Raw genomic sequence first — 16,342 nt, forward strand, 5'->3', positions numbered from 1 at the left:
AATAGGAATCAATCTAAACTCCTTTTTATGGGTTTCTGTGCTGCCGCTCATGAAAGCGAGTGTTATTTGGGAGGAGGAAATATTTCGTTAACACTGCTTTTTTAAATAACTTTTTTGTCCTCAGTCTGATCTTAGCTAGACTACAAACAATCATTAGAACTCTTTCGATCTCACAAAGAATATGTACTTACAATAGCTATAGCAATATTGTTAGCTATAGCTACGATTACTAGGCACGACCAACTGTTTTATTATGTTTTGAACCTGAAAATATTACATTGTAAGAGTAATAGCAATTTTTATGTGATCTAATTGATTTATGTGGTATTTTGTGATTGTTTGCTTAATATAACCGTGTTCAACTGAATGAATAATTATTTTATGACACCTTGAAATAAGCATCAAAGTGCTGTGATAAATATGATCTAATATAAACGTCAAGACATTTTTTAGAAGATCTTCGACTTTCATCTTTATTACTTGAACTTGACTCAGTCAAGCTCACTAAAATCTCATTTTTGTGTAATAAAGTTATTCAGACAATTTGCATCAGTTAAATCAAATAATTTACTTTACTGTTGTTCAAATTGATTCTGCATGATTTGCTTTATATTTTAATGTTAACACTGATCAGAAAATTGTCGATTCTCTGTGGATTAAATTTTCATTTTTTGACAGTAATCCATTTCTTGGTCAAGGACCAATTAATAGCCAAGTTAATTCTGCTCTGAGATAATTTTGAATACTTAAAATGAAATACAAATCCTGATTCAAGCTCATCAAAAATGTGCTGTGAACTGTGAATACGCTTTCCGATTTAGATAAAAAAACAAATTTAAACTTTCACCTTGGAACGAGATTTTACACCAAATATTTTATTTCATTTCCATATATTTTTGAAATATCTGTAGATTTAGTTGGGTTTTTGCATATGGAAATTGATTGTTTAATCACAATTCACGATTTCAATTGTCAACTTTTTCAAACTTTTCGCTGTGTTTCTTTTCAGTATCAAAAGATGACTCTGCATGTTGCATACGTAAAAAATGTTATGCTTTATAACAGTACGTCGTAATAAAAACATTAAAGTTATTTTAACGTAAAATTTTGAAATTTTGTCGTTCAATTTCTGGAGTTTTCAAAAATCTATTATCGTTAGAAAATCAAAGTTTATTTCAAATTCGAAAAATAAAAGGCCAGGAAGTAAACCTTGAATGTAAAACACCTTTTAATTGATGAAATTATTCACTCTTGCTGCTGCTTACTCGCCTTCATTGCTCTTTGGCTAAAATGTGATTTAATGGTTCTGTTGTTTGAAAAATAGTCATCGATTATGGTAACCACCAAGTCCAATAACCCTCATGGTGTATGGGTGCTGATAATGGATCACCAGGACGGTTTACAGGATACATGGCAGTTTTTCGTATCTCATCCAATCTTGTCAACATTGAATTTACAATAGTTTGGTGAGTTGGTGCAATGTTATTAAACTCACATGGATCGAGTTTAATATTGAATAAACATGGCTCTTTTACAGGATCACAATGAGTTTTGTTTTGATTGAAGCAGTCAATCTTAATTAAAACATTTTCTCGATCAATTGATTTTTTATCCAATTCGTACAAAGATTGGTTCAAGGTAAACCATGACGAAGATGCTTTCAATGGCGGAGTTGAATTTTTCAACAGATGTTCATCAATAGTGATATTTCTTGACACCCAATCATCAAACTGTCCATCAAGAACAGTTCCAGTGACGAGTTTATAATCGTCTATTCGAATCGCTGAAACGTTCCAGATATCGTCAATATTGTGAATAAGTTCATTTCGCATTATAATTTTATTTCGCTTCCGATTACCTTCCAAAGCATATCTCAAATTAATTCCATCAATATTTGCTGGTAGACTCGATTCGTTACCTCCAGCAAATGAGAATAAAGTGGGTGTCCAGTCAGTTATATGACTTAGGCCGTTGTATACTGTCCCCTTCGATTTCAACCAATTAGCCCAGATCCATGACAGACCTTTTATGCCTCCTTCCCATAAAGTATATTTGGCACCTCTTAAAGGCTGATTAGAACCGACACCTAAATTGCAATTTTTACCAGTAAGAGTACCAGTTGGAGCTCCATTGTCCGAGGTAAAAACTATTAGAGTTGAATTGGCCTGTCCAGTCTTATGTAAATGATTGAAAATTGTGCCGATTGAATCATCAAGTGAGGCTAACAAAGCAACATATGATCGCATAGTCAAGTCTTTTATAAACTTGAAACGGTTTAAATAATCGATTGGGACCTGATACAATTTCGGCGAGTTAGCAATATGGACAGCTTGATAAGAAATTGCTATAAACCAAGGATTGTTTTTTGATCGAGATTGGATCAATTTGATTGCTTGGCTTGTCAATATGTCAGTTGTGTGGTTAAATGCGTATTTAGAAGCAGATGGAGTTTCATTTTCATACCAATCAAGGCCCCATTGTGATCCATACCTAGTGATTCGATCATAATAGTCTGTTGCTCCACTCAAATAACCATTAAATGTATCAAACCCTCGTTTGGTGGGAATATGTCGTTTTGAATAGAAACCTTGATGCCATTTGCCAATTAAATGAGTTGAATAGTTCAATGATTTTAGATATTGTGGTAATATTTTGAACTGCTGTGGCAAACCCCAGGGCTCATCAGAGGCAATCACATCATGCTGCATTCCTGTATGAATTGGATGAAAGCCTGTTAATAAAGCCGATCTAGATGGTGAACAAATTGGTGAAACATAGTAATTTGAAAGAGTTACTCCTTCCTTAGCAAGGGTATCGATATTTGGTGTTGAAATTAGTTTATTGCCCGTAAAACCAACATCATTCCATCCCAAATCATCAACAATGATTAACAATACATTTGGCCGTTTGATTTCTGCGCTTGATTCAAGCAAGCAGATGATAAACATCACCAAACATGATGTTTTAAATTTTGAGCACAACATGTTTTGATTAACAATGAATATCTTTTTACATAGGAAAAAATATTCCTCAAATGCTCAAACGTGATTATCACATGAACTAAATGTTAATATCCAACAATTGCTTCGCACTTTAGATTTAAATAAGTATTCACAAAATATTTATTTACTTCAACCAAATTATTGTGTTGAATAGTGTTGCCAAGTTACTTTTATCAATTTATCAATTGATTATCAATCTTCTAAAAATTCCACCAATTACATTTTCCTAATGTTATATCTTGGGTAGTTAATATGACTAACAGCAAAGAGTACTCTTTCTAAAGTATTGATAAAATTACAATCATTCTCGTTTGTTTAGAACCAACTTTCATATGAACAAAACCAGAATTCAAAAGAGTGAAACCGGCTGACTGTAAAGTCACAGAGTTTTCATAACAACAAAACCGCGTTCAAATGACCAAAACTCATTTTCATAAGACAAAAACACTCGAGTTAAATAAGCATCTTTATTCAGGGTGTAGACTGTTTCGTTAATTGTTAATTGCTTCTTTTCTGAGGCATCTTGGAATATAAGTTAAGTATTTTGATAAATTTTGACTTATTAATTGTGATTTAACATCTTCAATGGAAGTTCATTGGAAAAATCAGTGATAATCCTCTTTTTACACTCTGAATAAAGTAACTCTTTAACTCGAGAGTTGTTGTCTTAGCTGCTTGTAATTTTGCCACTGAAAGACTTTGTCCAATTTTCCAAGTCTCGAACGTTAGTGGACTTAATCTCGATCTTCTCAAAATGTTCATGAATCTTTTAATGCCAAGAAGTCCAAATTATGACAATGAACCTGCTGAATTTCAAATCGATGACACATACTCTGTTCCTGTAAGTTTATCAACAGAATCCTCTTGCTAAAGTATTGATAAAATTATTCATTTTTCTCATTTCAGGGAGTCGGTACTGTAGTCTCTGGGCTTTGTATAAAAGGAGTGATTCGTGTCAATGACGTTCTTTATCTTGGCCCTGATTCCCTTGGTAAATTTACTCCTATCGCTATTAAGTCTATTCATCGTAAAAGAATGCCGGTTAAAGAAGTCAGAAGTGGACAAACAGCAAGCTTTGCACTCAAAAAGGTACAAACTAAATTTGACTTATTTCTTTAACATTAAAAAACGTCTATTTAAATCCTCATTTCTAGATGAAACGTTCAGATACTCGTAAAGGAATGTTTCTCTTAGCACCTAGTCTAAATCCTCAAGCCTACTGGGAATTCGAAGGAGAGATTCTGGTTCTGCGCCATCCAACCACAATAAGCCCTCGTTTCCAAGCCATGGGTAAGCATTTAGCTTCTATTACCTAAAATTATCTTTATTTTCAAGTTATTATTTTAAATTAACTCATTTTTTTCGCCCGAAAATCAAGTTCACTGTGGCAGTATTCGTCAAACAGCGACAATCATTCGAATGACTAGAAAATGTTTAAGGACTGGAGATAAAGCTGGTGTATTATTTCGTTTCATCAAAAACCCTGAATATTTGAGGGAAGGACAAAAGATGGTCTTCCGTGAAGGTAGAACAAAAGCGATTGGAAACATTGTGAGGCTGATATCAGATGCAGCGCCGAATAATGTCAAAAGCTAAAGCTAAAGCTAAAGCTAAAAAAATGGTTCGACAAATGAAAACTAGTCCAGAAGATGGTCCTAGTGATGATAAAAGTGGTAAAAAGAAAGGAAGACACAGGAATTTTTATCCAGAAAATGAATCAACGGGGTCCAACAATGTTCAATAGTTTTATTATTTAAATTCATCCAACTTGATGATGATAAATAATAATGATTTAGCAATCTATCAGCTTCAAAAAAACAAGAAGAAATATGAAAAAATAGAACTGAAGCCTATTTTTCAGCTATTTATCAAAATGGTTATTTTTTCTATAAAAAAGTCTATGAATTAAGTGAGATGAGGATTTACTCATTCAAATGAACGTTTGCAGCTATTTATCTAACGAAAGAACAAATAAAACAATAAGAACGAAAATGCCTAAAAATAAATCTACACAGTATTCACAAGCTCGGTGGACAAAGAGCTTTTTGCATTGTTAAGTGTGAGTTGGGTCGAGTAAGAATTAAGGAATCTTTTTGTTTAAATTTACAATATTTAACGAGCATTTAGCGCAAATCCGCGCTAAATCTGACAATTTCTCCCTACACTCATTGAATGGCGTCAATGTATCACTCGAGCATTAATCATTAACTGAAAAACCTTTCATTTCAATTTTACCAATTTTTACCTTTTTTCGGATTTTACCTGATATCGCATCCAAAAATACCGATACCTGGATATCTGATATCAGTTTCGTTTCTGTTCAAGTTTTAAGAGATGTAACAGGTAGACATTCAGGTTGAGGTAGCTATCACATCTTGCTCTTCCCTTTATCCTCTTAACCATCATCAACTTAACTATTATTTCTGTTTCAATTGGTTTGTCAAATTTGTCACTTGATTGATTTTCGTAACTATTTATTATCCATCTGTAATCATATTTTGTTTCATTAACAAGTTGCCTCTGTGATTGAAAGGCTTTGAAAGTCCATAAAATGAAATGGACAACGCTAACTTCTTTGGTACTTCTAATTCCGCTTCTATTACTTTTGGTTGTTCTAAAAGGTAAGCTTATTGAATTAATTGTTTATCTAATTGTGGCAGATTTCATCTTTATCTACTCTTTTATGATCAAAACTTTTAAAGTTTACTTTTTTCCCAACTTTTGCCTCCACTTTTGTTATTTGTTTCAATTTTAATATGTCTTTGTCCAGCTGGCTTTGAATCTTACCTTGTTTGTTTAACTTTTCTTTCTCTACTTTTCTTCCTCTCTTTCTTGTTTAAGACTCTTCTATTTTTACTTTTAAAAATTTTTCTAACTCTATTTTGCATTTTGTATTTCTCATACCAGAAACCACATTCAATCAGACAACGGATAATGACGATGTTGGTGTGTATTTAGCTAGTAAGAGAACCATCGATGACCTAGCTAATTTGATTGATCCTTCTCAATCTTGTAAATGTGACTGTGATAAAGAAACGGCTTCTATCGTAGAAGCAGCAGCGGCTGCTGCCGCAGCAGACTCTTCAACCTTTTCTCGTACTACTATTTTAACTACTCTTCCTCCGGGAGAAGATGTTCCTGCAGAAACCGAGGCTATAACATCTAGTTCAACCAACGACCAAGCCAAACCTCCTACCATATTTGTGATAACTCCAACTTATACTAGGCCAACTCAGATGGCTGATATGACCCGTCTTGCTCAAACTCTGATGCTTGTTAAAAATATCTTCTGGATAGTGACAGAAGACTCTCACTTACTTAACCAACAAGTTGCTGATCTGCTTAATAGAACCAACATTCCACATATTCAACTTCTCGGGCCTCGACCTAAAACTCACTTGGACAAACGAAGTGGTCGTGGTGTCTCAAACAGACTTGTTGCTCTGCAGTGGCTTCGCACAACTTTTGCCAATGAATCTAATGCTCAAGGAGTGATCTATTTTGCTGATGATGACAACGCATACGATATCAAAGTTTTTGAGGAGATGAGGGATACAAAGAAAGTATCAGTATGGCCTGTTGGATTAATTGCCAAAATTGGATTGTCAACTCCAATATTGAACCTCACAACAGGCAAGGTTGTAGGATTTCACGACCCTTTCATGGGACGTAGAAAGTTTGCTGTTGATATGGCCGGATTTGCTGTTAATTTAAATCTATTTTTATCTAAACCGAAAGCAATTATGCCTTATAAAGTTGGCTACGAAGAAGATTATTTTATTAGAAGTCTAGGTGTTACAATTGATGATTTAGAACCAAAAGCAAATAACTGCACACAGGTAATTATAATTTGCCCTCATAAAAACATTCCAATTGCATGTTTCTATCATTTACTCCAATTCATGACAATAATATTTCAGTTATGTTAGTCAATCATATTCTCAAAAAAAATAATCATTAATATAATACCGTTGCTCATAATGATAATGGTCGTAACAATCATTACATCGGTCAAACCCAATAGCTGAGGCAATGTTATTTCCCTGTTGACCAGTTTATTGAAATACAGATGCGTAGTTTTCAAGGAAATATACAAATTACAAGTCCTGCCAGCCAAGGGAAAAACTGAGTTGTCTGACCAGTTCATCAAACCTTATGATGAATCCTTCTTCCTTTACCTCCGGCATTATCCTTACATTTTCTGTTGTTTTTAAATAAGGTGATACTCCGTTGAACTCCATGAACTGGCTAATTCTTTTAAGGTTCCTTTCCTGATTCTAATTGACTTTTTTTTAAAACTAAGAAAATAAATATTTCATCATCTTCACCATCATCATCAAACTTAACCTTACTTTTTTCGTTACCTTGTTAAAATTTTATGTATACAATTATCCTCAACATCGAGCTGTATTGATCATTTTCTTGATTTAGCAGATTCTCTTAAATCCAATCCTTCTTCTCTCTCTCACTTTCTCTACACACTCTATCACCTCTTTATTCAATTTGAATTTGAATAGTTTTTCAACAATCGCTCGACAAAATAACTATTCAAATTCAAGGATATCCACTTGACCATGTGACTATGAATAATGCATTTTGTTGTTTAATCAAAAAAGTGACCAAAACTTTAACTCATCATTTTTACTTTCTTTCTGCTTTCAGATTTTGGTATGGCATTCGAAGACTCAACCTGGAAAAGATCCCGAGTTTGTTAATCTGAAAAAGGAGATTTCCAACTCAACCAATCTAGTTCAATTGTATACCAATGTCCTTCGACAATGACAATTTGCGCAGGGAAATACATTTTTTTATATGTATTGGTGCCAATTATTTATTTTAAGTGTCCTTGAACAAATAAACCTCGTAAAAATATGAAAAAAAATATATTGAACTATTGAAAGTTTATTTAATTTGAATTGACCATGAAACATGGACTCATTTCATTCTCATTACATTTCAATCAAATATTTACTGAAATCTTCTCTTCTCACTCCAGTTATTATATCATGGATAAAGCTAGAAGTTGGTCGATAACAATTGAAAATTGGTTCTCTTTGATTCAGATCAAACCCAATCCGACAGAAATTTATTCGCCGTAATTGTAGATGTCAAACAAGACAAACAACAAAATGGCTGCTAAATTATTTACTAAAACAATAATTTATACTAACTTCCATCCTCTTTCTCCTCTCCCTATTTATCTTTCCTGTCTTCTTCTTGTTTCTCTTCTTTATTATCTTTCCCATTATTTGTTATTCATATCCTTGATCTAATATTTAAAAGCGAGACACAATTGCTGATTCGAAGCCCACTGTTTCGTGAAATAGCTCAGCGTGTCTCAACCATTTCAACTTATCCTTTCTCTTTCTCCTTTCTTCTGATACTCTATCGTTTTTTCCCTTTTTATTATTTCATTTTCAAAACTGTTCATCAGACACTTTTTTTGTTTGATGAATTAGTTGTGAAAATCCTATTATTCTAAGCGTTTGTGGAAAATTTAAAAACCGTTAAATTTGGACCGCAAATTATTTTATGATGGATTATAACCATTATCAGATTTGATCTATTTTACTTTTGTTTCATTATTAATTAGATCAATTTTTGATTGTGACATTTCCCTTGTTTCAGGATATTCCCTTGATTTTGCTCATCAAAAATCCTGTCAAACCAGTCCAACCTTTTATTTTCAACTTGCTGCAACTGTTTAATCTACAGCAAAAGGATAAGATTAACATGATTTAATAGCTTTGATGATTTCACTTTCTCGCTTCATTGTGGCCCCTCAATTGTCGATGTTTAAAACAAAAATCAAAATCAATTGATATGGAATGGAATGATATGAGAAAACAAATTTTACCATCAAAGCTGAGTGAACTCTCATGGACAAATGATATCATTTTTCAGGATTTAAATACATATTTTATGAAACCTTGATCATTTGTTGGAAAACGAACGAATCAAATTGCAAGAGTTTTCAGAGTTGATCGGCGGATTAAGCTTTATTTCATTTTTATTTTCAGAATTACTGTGTTGGTAAATTAACTTTGGTTGATTCAGCGAGTAATTCAAATACTATTGCTACTGTTATTAAATTTAGTGACTTTAAAGATTGAATTTTTGGGGAATAATAGCTCATATGACTGAATAAGATTGCTAGCTTCTCGAGTTATTTAAGAAAAGTCAGGCATCTGAAAGTTCATTCGATAAAAACGTTAAAATAATTCGAGCTTAATAAAAAATCAAAAAAACCGCCAAAAGAGTAACAGATAATCGGATCAATATTGGTATCTATTGAATCACGTCAAAAGCTAAGCTCAGCTTACCGCTTGATTTTTACCTTTGTTTATATTATTTCAAATTTGATTGCTTGTGTTTATCTGTTCCTTTTGTCAACTTGTGTATTGACCATTATGATGAGCGATATTCTTGATAACCATGAACCAGCCCCTAAACAATTAAGGCTGTCACCTAAATCCGCTGGTGGAGAAACTAAAGGCGTTTATAAAACTGAAGAGCAATGTAATGCCTTAGATTTAACTTCTTCACAGTTATCAGGCTCAACCATTCACTCCAAAGGCGATATTAACTTATCCATGATTAAGTTTGTTCGTGTTTTGAACGAGGTTGCTGATTCAAAATTAATTCACGTGGAAGGTGAATATTGTGGAGACAAAGTAGTATTGACTCTGGAGAAAACCCCATTTACCAAAGAAAATGTGGAAAAAATAATGGCGGCTGCTGACAAATCACTTCAAAAAGATTTCAACAATGACATTTACGGGTTTTACAAGGCATACCCTAATCCCGAATTGAATGGTATCAAGGCAACTATTATCCATCCTGCTACCGAGCTTCACATAAAAAAGTATTCCGCACAAAGTTTCTGTATGATTCAAGAATCTCCGGAAGATTATAAGAACATAACACTACCTCATGTTGAATCTCAATCTTTCTCATTGGACTGGGTCTACAATATACTGGATCACTCAAATGAAACCGAGAGAATCATATTTGAGGATAATGATGAAGATAAAGGATTTATTCTGGTCCCTGATATGAAATGGGATGGAGAAGGTTTAAGTAACCTGCATGCATTGGCGATTGTTCACAAAAAAGATATCAAATCCTTGAGAGATCTTACATCTAATCATTTAACTTTGCTGCACAATATTCGTGAGAAGGGCAGTTTGGCTATCCACCAAAGATATGGAATAAAAGAAAATCAATTGCGTATTTATGTCCATTATCAACCGTCTTTTTACCATTTTCATGTTCATTTCGAACCTCTTGCTTATCGAAGCTCGTCTGTTGAAAGATGCCATTTACTTGACCATATCATTGATAATATTACACTAATGGGTGATTATTATCAAAAATCAACTATTACTTTTCCAGTTAAAGAAGACAGTGATTTATATTTAAGATATCAAGAATCCAGGTCCATGGAAGGCCAATAAGTTCCGAAAATCATTTCATTTCTGTCACCATTAAAAAATTTTCAAAATCTAAGTGTTCATATTATTCTAGTTTATTGATTAGGTTATCCTTTTGTATCTCAATTTATTTACTTCGAATAATATATCGATTAATCTCTGTATTACAACTTTATTCATTCTTTAATGCATTTACAGTTAAGCTGATAAAATCGTGATTGAAATTTGTCTAAAAGTCAAACCATTTGAAAGAAGATAACAAATATGGAACAGAAATAATAATAAATTATGGACCATGAAAGAAATTTTCCCAGGATATTGAAGTACAAGATTATTGATTATTCTGTTTGATTGCTCTACCTCTTGAAAGTTTACAAATGATCAATTCAATTGAAGACTAACCAATTAAACAAAAATACGTTGAAATAAATCATGAGCTATATGAGTGACAATCAAATGACCTACAGACAAAAAGATATCAAAATAAATTTTAAACAGAAGTTCTTTATCTTGTTTGGCACAGAAAACCGGAATAAATACTTAATGAGAAATTTTCTCTTGAACTTGCAAAGATGATCTTGTAATAATTTAAATCTACAACTTCCCATATTTTCTTCCTTAATTTGCCATGACTTTTAATTCAACCTAGACCTAAATAACGAGAGAGTAAATTCTTGGCTCAATCTTTGAGTTGTACAATCAAAATCAATTTCAAGGGCACAACGTGAAAAAAACTCACAGACGTAGCTTAATTACTCATAATCAAGAGTATTGCCGTTATAATGACGATAACTATTGCTGTCTATTTTATTGATCATCTTGCAGTCATTCTAAGTCTTATTAATCAGCCATTCACTCACTATACTACAAAGATAATAAATCATATCAAGTATCGATTATCATTTTGAAAAAATACTGTAATAATTGAAATATTGGTAAATATTAAAGGGAAATTTAGTTAAAGCAGATTGAATTGTTAGCCCGATAAACTGAAGAGGATAGTTGAATGACATCAATGTTCATTAAATCTGACAAATCTTGTGGATCTAAATGAGTTTGCTTCGAGTAATTTTATATTTTATTCAAAAGATAGTGAAAATCGGGATAATCAGATCATAGTAGACTATGTTATTAATTATATTGACCTTTAAGCGCTTAAAAGGTAGCAGTACCATGATTTTAATTGAAATAACCGGTTATTCCAACACGACACAAACAGATGTAAACACAGAAGTAAACAAAACCAGATGACAGTGAGATTTTGCAAGATGCAAGCTTATTCAGTCAGTTGTGTTCCAACAAGTGTAAAAATCATGTCTTATAATCTAATTTATCTGCTGACTCTGAATACTAGTTAAAGATTTGAGTTGTGATAATATTTTTATTAGCTTTTTATTCATTCTCTTATATTGTTTGATGAAGCAATCATCTTTGATAGCATTTTTTTTCTTATTCTTCTCGTTCTTCCTCTCTCCATTCTTCTGTTGCAATCACCATTCCCTTAATAGATGATGATGGAAAATGATTGTGATGTTATTATTATCGGTGCTGGTATTGCCGGTGTCTCATGTGCCTATCACTTGATTGTAGACCTCAATTACAAAGGAAAAGTGGTCCTGTTAGAGGCTCGTGATCGGATTGGAGGTAGGATTGTTGGTGATACGATTGGTGGGGTAAACATTGAGCTTGGAGCCAACTGGATTCATGGTATAATAAATAATCCCATGTATAACCTTGCTGCCAAGCACAACCTGATCGATCCGTTGGATATCAATAATGTTAGTAACAAAGATGAGTACAGTCGGATGGGTGCATTAACATCCAATGGCGACCCAATTCCGTATAAGGTAATTGTCTCTGTTTACAAGGTGTACTTCTCCATGTTGAAGCAATGTGAAAACTTTTATGTGGCAATTAAGAAGGGAAATGTTTTTGAGGATCAATCAAATGATTCAGTTGGTCTCTGGATGAAAGACAGGATTGAAAAATATCTTTCTACTGTAAATGAAAATGAGCGCACTTTAACAGCATCAATTTTCAACAATTTCCTTGCTCGAGAGACATGCATTTCTGGCTGCCATTCAATGGATCAAGTGTCGCTACCCTATTTTGGTGCCTATGAGGAATTGCCTGGAGGAAATGTAATTGTACCTGATGGTTATGTTCAAATAATAAATTGTTTGCTGGAAGATATTCGTTTAAAATTGCAACAGAAATCGAGAAATGAAAATTTTCAATTGATAGTAAATCAACCTGTAACAAAGATTCGTTGGCCAGGCATTGGTTCAACATCTGACGAGTTTGCCAAAGTAATCACCAGCTCAGATACAGTTTATCGGTGTCGCCATGTTGTTACAACCATTCCCTTAGGTGTTCTGAAAGCCTGTCACAATCAATTGTTTGACCCACCGTTGCCCCAGTACAAAATTGATTGCATTGAACGAATGGGATTTGGAACTGTAGATAAAATTTTCCTTGAATTCAATGAATCATTATGCCCTAAATTTATCGACAGTGCATTAACTGAAATTATTATCTGCTGGTTACCACAGGATCTAGAAAACATGAGTTGGGCTAGTAAAATGTACTCGATATCTAAAATTGGTGATCGCTGTTTAATGGTTTGGTTATCTGGAGAGGAAGCACAAACCATTGAAAAAATGGACTTTTCAAAATTAAAAAGTGACCTTATCAATGCTGTAAAGAAAATTTTAAAGGCGCCAGACTTGCCTGATCCTGTAAACATAATTCCAACTCGCTGGCATCAGGATCCCTTTTCACGAGGTTCATATTCCTTTATTTCAGCTCAATCGTGTGTAGGTGACATTGAAAAATTAGCACAACCGATTTACTCAAATCCAGCTCAGGAAAAGCCTAATTTGTTATTTGCAGGGGAAGCCTGTCATACATCTTACTTTTCAACAACACATGGAGCATTTTTAACTGGACGAAAAGCTGCCCTTTATCTGGTTGATTCAGACGAGAATTCGATCAAAGAAGTTGATCCTTCGAAAAAGCTATGCAATTTATAATTAACTAGATGTTGAGTTTTTCTCAAAAAAAATCGAGACGCATTCCAATTGTTGTTTTAAATTAATAATACATTTGCTCTTCCATCACGCACATCATTACTTGTATTATGACCTGGTATTATTGTTGATGGAATGATTTACCGCTGCAAAACCTAGACTGACCACAGATACTGTTTAATGTTTTTTTACCTTAGTATTTGTAGTAATTTAATTGATTAAATTTGATCTATGAAGAATCTTGAAATTTATTTCGATGAATTATCACTATGGTAACAAGAAAAATGACCAATCTACTGAAATCGGACAAACACTTATTTTGATTGGATTACATTTTCTTGTGTCATTATTTTAATTTTAATCTGTTCTATTATTCTGCCATGATTCGACCGTCATGTAAATGTCCTCAGTAGACAGGCTTAATTCCTGGTAAGAGTTATCATTGACAGCATAGCAAGAAATCAGCTGTCAAGTTTACTGATTAAATTGATTTCCTTAACCTGTATTGCAACAAAGCCTATTACGTTTTTGTCTATATTATTTTACTTTAATCGGTAACACTTTCGATAAATAATTATGTCTCAAAATACTATTCGTTACTTTTGTTATGGATCTAACCTATTATCTGATAGAATTCATGTTCGATTGAAAAGTGCTACAGTAATTTCAAATGGAACCCTTGATGATTATAAGTTAACTTTTTCTGGTTATTCAAAGTTATGGAAAGGAGCAACAGCCAATATCATTCCTCATCAAGGGGTAAGTAATCTCGATCCTTCAACGGGTCCATCACTATAACTTAATAATAATTTAACCATCAAACAGTCAAACCAAAGGCTTAACCACTCAATTTCACTCCTTTCATGTGTTTTTAAATGAAAGTATTTCTAATCTTCTTAAAACTAATTTATGTTTTTATTTACTATTCTCAGAGTAAAGTGATTGGAGTCATTTGGTCGATAACTTATAAAGATTTAGAGCAGTTAAATCTCCAAGAAGATGGATATAGACTGATTGCTGTCAATATTAACGTTGACCAGGGCGAGGTGATTGAATGTATTACCTATGTCCAGACCAACGAGGAGATTCAACGAGGCAAGGATATTTTGGGCTCACAAGATGGTATCCCTAGTACAGTGTATAAAGGGGTGATAATCAAAGGAGCCGTTGAACACAAACTACCTGAGTCGTACATAGAAATGATTAAAACATTTAAAGCCATCGAAAATGTTGACTGTGAGCTTGCACATCTTGTATAATGTTATCTTTTTCAAGTTGCTTGCCAACAGTTATTTACTAAAGTCAATTCATCTGAAAATGAGCTATCTTTTACTAATCCAGATATTCTAGAATCCAAAGGATTTATCTAGAAGTTTTTTCAAATTGAGAATAAAATTAAATAACATTGTAATTCCTTATTAATGTCAATGATAGATGAGCAAACCTTTCAAACCATATTAAACCTTTCCATATTTGTTGTCAACAAAAGTAAACGTTTTCCTTGGTAATATTTTAAAAATAGAAATTAAGAAATCTTAATTGTTTGGGTAAAATATACAACTCAATGCTACTTCAACATGATTTATAATCAAAAGCTGTGTCTACTTCAGAGCTATTATTATTTTATTCAACTCACTTGAGATTTAAGCATCAAACAAACTCTTAACTACAGGAAAAAGCAATCTGATATGAATTTCATCGTTAATCCAAGCCTGGCTCTAGACAAGGTTATACTCAAAGATTAGCCCTTTTTTCACCTCAACTACTAAATCCTTTTTTACAACAGAGCAAATTGAAACTTCAATAGTAAAAGTTCAATACTAAATTATTTTAAAAGCAATAATCTTTATCATCGTCAGACAGAGGATCACAATTATCGTCAATAATCAACTGTGAATATTCAAAATCCAACAGTCAGTTACAGACTACATTTTATTACGCCTATTAAAAGAGTGATGGCTCAACGTTTTAAATATAACTTGTTACTTACCTGGATTGACGTTTGATTTGAGCACATTGAACATGGGATGATAAGAAGAATTAGATTAACTCTCAAATAATCTTACAGAATTAAATGAATTTAGTGTAAAACAAGATGGTTATATGTTTATAACAACAAATTAAATAATTATGTAAATTAACAATTCATTTATAACTTTCTCTTCCAATCTCATCTTTAACCAGTTTAGCTGCTTTTACACTCAATTTAATGCCCTTTAATTGGTTTCATCGGATGATTTGGATAGTTAATCTCTTAAATTGATTAACCTTTATCCCGAAATCAAATTAATCAGAATCCGCACAACTGTGATAACATGCTGATTTATTTTCATGGTTAAGATATTTTTGCACAATTTTCACATTGGAATCATCATCAATTGTCCCTCTGAATGAAAAGATAAATGAACACAATAAATTAATCAACTTTATCTGAAGAAGCAAATAATCAAAAGGTTGAGAAGTAAACATTTATGTACATACAAACACACACTGACACAGATATATTCAGCTTAATCTTGATGAAATAATTGAGATGAAACAGATGAAAGAGCATGATTAAAGGTAGAGAAATCTAATCAGTTGCTCTCAACCCTTCTTTTTTCTCGATGGTTTGAATTGTTTTTTTTTTGGTGGGTTTTTATAAATGATTTTATAAATTGATAATCTTGATAAGTTGACAAGAAATCTGATTTAAGCAATTAAAAAGCGAAATCGTTAGCTTTATATGTTCATTTCCCAACAACAAACTTGAAGCTCATGTTTTTTTTCGCCTTTTAAAAATTTTCCCTCTTTATTTGCAATTTAATCTTTGAAGTTCATTCGGTTTTATCTTTCATAGCTTTTGAATGCAAAGGCACATTAATCAAGACTATATTCC

General features: G+C 32.7%; 6 protein-coding genes and 1 long non-coding RNA gene across 7 annotated transcripts; 5 read left to right on the top strand and 2 right to left on the bottom strand.

The window, feature by feature from the left end:
- Positions 1–1,149: 1,149 nt before the first annotated feature.
- LOC107359178 (arylsulfatase J-like) lies at positions 1,150–3,262 on the bottom strand. The gene has a single exon (XM_015925652.3). The coding sequence runs from the start codon at positions 2,982–2,984 to the stop codon at positions 1,332–1,334; it is 1,653 nt and encodes a 550-aa protein (XP_015781138.2). The 5' UTR covers positions 2,985–3,262; the 3' UTR covers positions 1,150–1,331.
- Positions 3,263–3,621: 359 nt separating this feature from the next.
- On the top strand, positions 3,622–4,775 carry LOC107359546 (GTP-binding protein 1). The gene is made up of 4 exons (XM_015926033.3): positions 3,622–3,843; positions 3,909–4,091; positions 4,157–4,292; positions 4,381–4,775. The coding sequence occupies exons 1-4, from the start codon at positions 3,757–3,759 to the stop codon at positions 4,596–4,598; spliced, it is 624 nt and encodes a 207-aa protein (XP_015781519.2). The 5' UTR covers positions 3,622–3,756; the 3' UTR covers positions 4,599–4,775.
- Positions 4,776–5,360: 585 nt separating this feature from the next.
- Positions 5,361–7,884, top strand: LOC107359413 (galactosylgalactosylxylosylprotein 3-beta-glucuronosyltransferase 2). Its single transcript, XM_015925899.3, has 3 exons — positions 5,361–5,623; positions 5,910–6,841; positions 7,665–7,884. The coding sequence occupies exons 1-3, from the start codon at positions 5,554–5,556 to the stop codon at positions 7,782–7,784; spliced, it is 1,122 nt and encodes a 373-aa protein (XP_015781385.1). The 5' UTR covers positions 5,361–5,553; the 3' UTR covers positions 7,785–7,884.
- A 1,316-nt stretch (positions 7,885–9,200) lies between these two features.
- Dcps (Decapping enzyme, scavenger) lies at positions 9,201–10,599 on the top strand. Its single transcript, XM_015925916.3, has one exon. It carries the CDS (start codon positions 9,413–9,415, stop codon positions 10,457–10,459), a length of 1,047 nt encoding a protein of 348 aa, XP_015781402.1. The 5' UTR covers positions 9,201–9,412; the 3' UTR covers positions 10,460–10,599.
- Positions 10,600–11,731: 1,132 nt separating this feature from the next.
- LOC107359228 (peroxisomal N(1)-acetyl-spermine/spermidine oxidase) lies at positions 11,732–13,703 on the top strand. The gene has a single exon (XM_015925707.3). It carries the CDS (start codon positions 11,944–11,946, stop codon positions 13,465–13,467), a length of 1,524 nt encoding a protein of 507 aa, XP_015781193.1. The 5' UTR covers positions 11,732–11,943; the 3' UTR covers positions 13,468–13,703.
- A 253-nt stretch (positions 13,704–13,956) lies between these two features.
- Positions 13,957–14,957, top strand: LOC107359593 (gamma-glutamylcyclotransferase). Its single transcript, XM_015926105.2, has 2 exons — positions 13,957–14,223; positions 14,397–14,957. Exons 1-2 carry the CDS (start codon positions 14,041–14,043, stop codon positions 14,721–14,723), a joined length of 510 nt encoding a protein of 169 aa, XP_015781591.1. The 5' UTR covers positions 13,957–14,040; the 3' UTR covers positions 14,724–14,957.
- Positions 14,958–15,770: 813 nt separating this feature from the next.
- LOC149093994 (uncharacterized) lies at positions 15,771–16,086 on the bottom strand. The gene is made up of 2 exons (XR_016198476.1): positions 15,946–16,086; positions 15,771–15,850 (listed from the first exon to the last, which is right to left on the bottom strand). It is a non-coding gene; the product is annotated as an uncharacterized LOC149093994 (long non-coding RNA).
- Positions 16,087–16,342: the final 256 nt, after the last annotated feature.

The sequence above is a fragment of the Tetranychus urticae genome, chromosome 2 (genome assembly GCF_039701765.1).
Source record: "Tetranychus urticae isolate SD_2017Ah chromosome 2, NJAU_TeUrti_SD_1.0, whole genome shotgun sequence".
NCBI lineage: Eukaryota > Metazoa > Arthropoda > Arachnida > Trombidiformes > Tetranychidae > Tetranychus > Tetranychus urticae.

Bases quoted from the DNA above. Each gene is read 5' to 3' on its own strand.
- LOC107359546 (XM_015926033.3), top strand. From the start codon at position 3,757: ATGTTCATGAATCTTTTAATGCCAAGAAGTCCAAATTATGACAATGAA. The intron at 3,844-3,908 runs GTAAGTTTATCA...TTCTCATTTCAG, and splicing joins ATGACACATACTCTGTTCCT to GGAGTCGGTACTGTAGTCTC. The intron at 4,293-4,380 runs GTAAGCATTTAG...CCGAAAATCAAG, and splicing joins CCCTCGTTTCCAAGCCATGG to TTCACTGTGGCAGTATTCGT.
- LOC107359413 (XM_015925899.3), top strand. From the start codon at position 5,554: ATGAAATGGACAACGCTAACTTCTTTGGTACTTCTAATTCCGCTTCTA. The intron at 5,624-5,909 runs GTAAGCTTATTG...TTCTCATACCAG, and splicing joins ACTTTTGGTTGTTCTAAAAG to AAACCACATTCAATCAGACA. The intron at 6,842-7,664 runs GTAATTATAATT...TTCTGCTTTCAG, and splicing joins AAGCAAATAACTGCACACAG to ATTTTGGTATGGCATTCGAA.
- LOC107359178 (XM_015925652.3), bottom strand. From the start codon at position 2,984: ATGTTGTGCTCAAAATTTAAAACATCATGTTTGGTGATGTTTATCATC.
- Dcps (XM_015925916.3), top strand. From the start codon at position 9,413: ATGATGAGCGATATTCTTGATAACCATGAACCAGCCCCTAAACAATTA.
- LOC107359228 (XM_015925707.3), top strand. From the start codon at position 11,944: ATGATGATGGAAAATGATTGTGATGTTATTATTATCGGTGCTGGTATT.
- LOC107359593 (XM_015926105.2), top strand. From the start codon at position 14,041: ATGTCTCAAAATACTATTCGTTACTTTTGTTATGGATCTAACCTATTA. The intron at 14,224-14,396 runs GTAAGTAATCTC...TACTATTCTCAG, and splicing joins ATATCATTCCTCATCAAGGG to AGTAAAGTGATTGGAGTCAT.